The sequence below is a fragment of the Eutrema salsugineum genome, unplaced genomic scaffold (genome assembly GCF_000478725.1).
Source record: "Eutrema salsugineum unplaced genomic scaffold, Eutsalg1_0 scaffold_5, whole genome shotgun sequence".
NCBI lineage: Eukaryota > Viridiplantae > Streptophyta > Magnoliopsida > Brassicales > Brassicaceae > Eutrema > Eutrema salsugineum.
Window position 1 is genome coordinate 3,403,946 of NW_006256612.1, and position 4,191 is coordinate 3,408,136.

General features: G+C 38.0%; 1 protein-coding gene across 1 annotated transcript in view; it reads left to right on the forward strand.

Moving 5' to 3' along the window:
• Positions 1–3,337: 3,337 nt before the first annotated feature.
• Positions 3,338–4,191, forward strand: part of LOC112083956 (beta-galactosidase 15) — a gene marked incomplete at its 3' end in the record, with an annotated part of 2,038 nt that continues 1,184 nt past the window's right edge. The window contains 1 exon segment of the mRNA XM_024152179.1: positions 3,338–3,359. Within this exon segment, the coding sequence (XP_024007947.1) occupies positions 3,338–3,359 (22 nt within the window).

Sequence of the window (4,191 nt, forward strand, 5' to 3'; positions counted from 1 at the left end):
CAAGCGTTTAATGAATATTGTATGTCCATGGGGGTAAAGTGTTGAACATCCCGTTCCACATGTCCATACACAAAAATGGATTAGCTAAATCCTTCATTAAACGAATTCAATGGGTTGCTAGACCATTACTCATGAGGTCACAACTCCCGGTCTCAGCTTGGGGACACGCAGTCTTACATGCCGCTGAACTAATACGCATACGACCATCTAGTGAGCACAAATTTTCACCATCCCAATTGCTAACGGGTCATGAGCCAGACGTCTCCCATATTAAAACATTTGGGTGTTCAATCTATGTACCCATTGCACCACCACAGAGGACTAAAATGGGACCTCAAAGGAGGATGGGAATATATGTTGGTTTTGATTCTCCCACCATCATAAAATATCTCGAGCCAACTACAGGAGATCTGTTTAAAGCCAGATATGCAGATTGCCGATTTGATGAATCGGTATATCCTAGATTAGGTGGTGAGACAGACAAGCTGGTAAAAGAACTTTCATGGAATCAAACATCCACACAATGGCAAGATCTTCGGACTCTAGAATGTGATTCAGAGGTTCAAAGAATTATACATTTACAAAAGCTAGCTAATCAATTGCCAGATTCCTTTGCTGACCCGAACAAAGTTACCAAATCGTACATACCAGCTTGTAATGCACCAGTACGAATAGATGTCCCCTCAGGGAAAAGTCAAGTTTCTACAGAGTCTGACGCACGTAAGAAACATGGCAGACCACCAGGTTCCAAAGATAAGAATCCCCGGAAATCAAAGAAAGGTGCAATGATTGAAACCAGGATTCAAGAGAACACAGATACAGCCTCAGCTGATACTTACCCTATCGAACCATCTCAAGAGGTTTGGGACGCCAAAACTCAAGGTTCTGAAGGGATTGATAATAATGAGATCTCAATCAATTATATCATATTCGGTTCTCTATGGAACAGAAAAGATGTTGACATCAATGAAACTTTTGCATACAAGGTAGCACTTGAGATTGCGCACACGCAAGAGGATCTAGAACCCACGTCTATAATTGAGTGCATTCGTAGATCAGATTGGCTGAAATGGAAAGAAGCCATAAACGTGGAGTTGAATAGTTTAAAGAAACGGAATGTGTTTGGTCCGATCTTAAGGACACCATTCGATGTTAAACCAGTGGGAAACAAATGGGTCTTTGTGCGTAAAAGAAACAAACTCGGCGAAGTAGTTAGATACAAGGCACGCCTTGTAGCACAAGGATTCTCACAGAGACCCGGAATCGATTATGAGGAGACTTATTCTCCAGTGGTGGATGCAACTACATTTCGATTCCTCATAAGTCTGGCCATAAGAGAAAACTTAGATTTGCGGTTAATGGATGTTGTAACCGCATATCTTTATGGACCACTGGACAGTGAAATCTATATGAGATTACCAGATGGTATTGAGCTCAAAGATAAGCATGCATCTCGTGATAAACACTGCATTAGGCTGAACAAATCCTTATATGGACTGAAACAAAGCGGACGTATGTGGTATAACCGGTTAAGCGAATATCTCATCAGAGAAGGCTACGAAAACGATCCGATCAGTCCATGCATCTTCATCAGAAAATATCAAAACAAAGGATTTGTAATCATAGCAGTATACGTGGATGACTTGAACATCCTCGGAACATCTGGTGAAATCGCCCAAACAGTTGAATGCTTAAAAGCAGAGTTTGAAATGAAAGACCTAGGCAAAACTAAATTCTGTTTGGGATTACAACTTGAGTACGTCAATGACGGAATCCTTGTGCATCAATTGGCATACACTGAAAAGGTACTCAAGAGATTCAATATGGACCAGGCCCACCCATTAACCAGCCCAATGGTTGTGAGGAGCCTTGGATTGGATAGTGATCCATTCGGTCCAAAGAAGGACGATGAAGAAATCCTCGGTCCTGAAATGCCATACCTCAGTGCTATAGGAGCATTAATGTACTTGGCTAGTCACACTAGACCAGACATCTGCTTTGCCGTGAGCCTCTTAGCTCGCTTTAGTTCGTGTCCAACTCAAAGGCACTGGAACGGTATTAAGCACATCCTTAGATACCTTCAAGGTACTAAGGACTTGGGATTATTTTATTCTAACCATAACAAGGATGGTCTAGTTGGTTTTGCTGATGCAGGATATTTGTCAGATCCGCACTGTGCCCGGTCTCAAACCGGTTATGTTTTCACGCATGGAGGAACAGCCATATCTTGGAGATCCATGAAGCAGACTATTGCCGCTACCTCATCCAACCATGCGGAAATCTTGGCCATTCACGAAGCTAGTAGAGAGTGTGTTTGGTTGCGGTCCATGACTCAGCATATCCGATCAGATTGTGGTATGGACGAAGATAAGGAGCCTACGGTGATGTATGAAGACAATGCAGCTTGTATCGCTCAACTCAAGGACGGCTACATCAAAGGTGACCGGACGAAGCATATTCTGCCCAAATTCTTCTTCACTCATGAGCTACAGAAGGATGGTCAGGTCAAGGTTCAGCAAGTCCGATCAAGCGAAAATTCAGCCGATCTATTCACTAAATCATTACCGACTTCTACACTCCGGAAGCTCATTCATCATATAGGAATGCGTAGACTTAGAGATCTACAGTGATGCCTAAACCAGGGAGAGTAATGCGTGTTGTACTCTTTTTCTTTCACCATGGTTTTTCCCACTGGGTTTTCCTGGTAAGGTTTTAATGAGGCAACGTTCCCCAGCGCATTATAGAGATCCCGGTTTTGTGACAGGCACGGTTACCTTGTCCAAGGGGGAGTGTTATAAACAAATGGACTTCTAGTAACCGGCCCATTAACCATCAGGTTAATGTCTCATGGCCCATTAGGGTTTCTAATGCATTAGTTATGTAATGTATATATACACTGCTTATGGAAATAATAAGATCTGAGTTTTTCCCTTAATAATTAAGATTATTTTTTTTACATAAAATTCATTAATATCCAAAACAAAATGAAACTGAAATCAGGATAACGAGTTTTGCATGCAATTCATTAATATCCAGATAAATTTTCAAACTGAAATCAGGATGATAGGTTTTGAAAAAATCGGGATACTTTCATTGAGAAATAAAAGTTCAACAGTTCTTACTTAATTAAAAAAGGGGCTACGTCAATTAAGAGGTTTGCAAGAAATCTGTTAATATCCAAATTGAATTTCAATTTAAAATCAGGATAATGGGTTTTGTTTTGACAAAAAATCGGGATAATTTTGTTTTGTTGATGAATAAGTAGCATCATCACAAGAGAAATCTATGTCACTTCGTACTTTGTGAGCACGGCATGCTCGGAGGCAACGAGGCAAACATGGCATGTTCGGATGAAGAAAGTGGGAATGATCGATATGATCATTCCTCTTCTATAATCTCTCACTATATATATATATTAATTGTATTTAACAACTTAACATAAGCTTATGTATGTGTGCATGTTTGTATTATCTGTGTTTTACGTTTATATGTGTATAAGATATCTTTAACGTTGAAAGTTCATTTGTTGAATGAAATGCCTTTTTCTGTAAATTACTATTTCTATAAATGCAGTTTTGGTTATTGGAATGAATATAGGGAGAAACATGAATTCGGATTTTAAGATGTGATTATCCAAAAAAAAATTATTTGAATTTTCAAAAAAACATTTTTTGGGCGAGAAGTATTGAACAAGAAAAATATTCGATATGATAAAAATTATCTAAAACAGGTTTGGGATAAAAAAGTGTTATCTTAAAGATAACATGTAGAAAAATGTTTTCTTTCTCGACTTAGATAAACTAACATAAAAGGATTTTGGGATCGGAAATATTGGAGTTGCTTATCCTAACTCTGTCAAACGATAATTATATGAAAGTAAATAAGAACTAAATGATATTGTGGATAATTATAGTTATCTTGACGATTGAAATTGAGATAATGAGTTGGAAAATAAATAAGTACTGTATTATCTAAGAATCCCATTTCAAATTACGATCCTTTGTCACCAAAAAACATGAACAGTTTGGATAACTAGTTGACTAAAAAAAAACAGTTTGAATAATTAGAGTAAGATTATTTCTTTTGCATAAAATTCATTAATATCCAAACAAAATGAAATTGAATCAGGATAACGAGTTTTTTTCTATATAAGAATTACTTGAAAAAAAAAAAATTTCAACAGTTCTACTT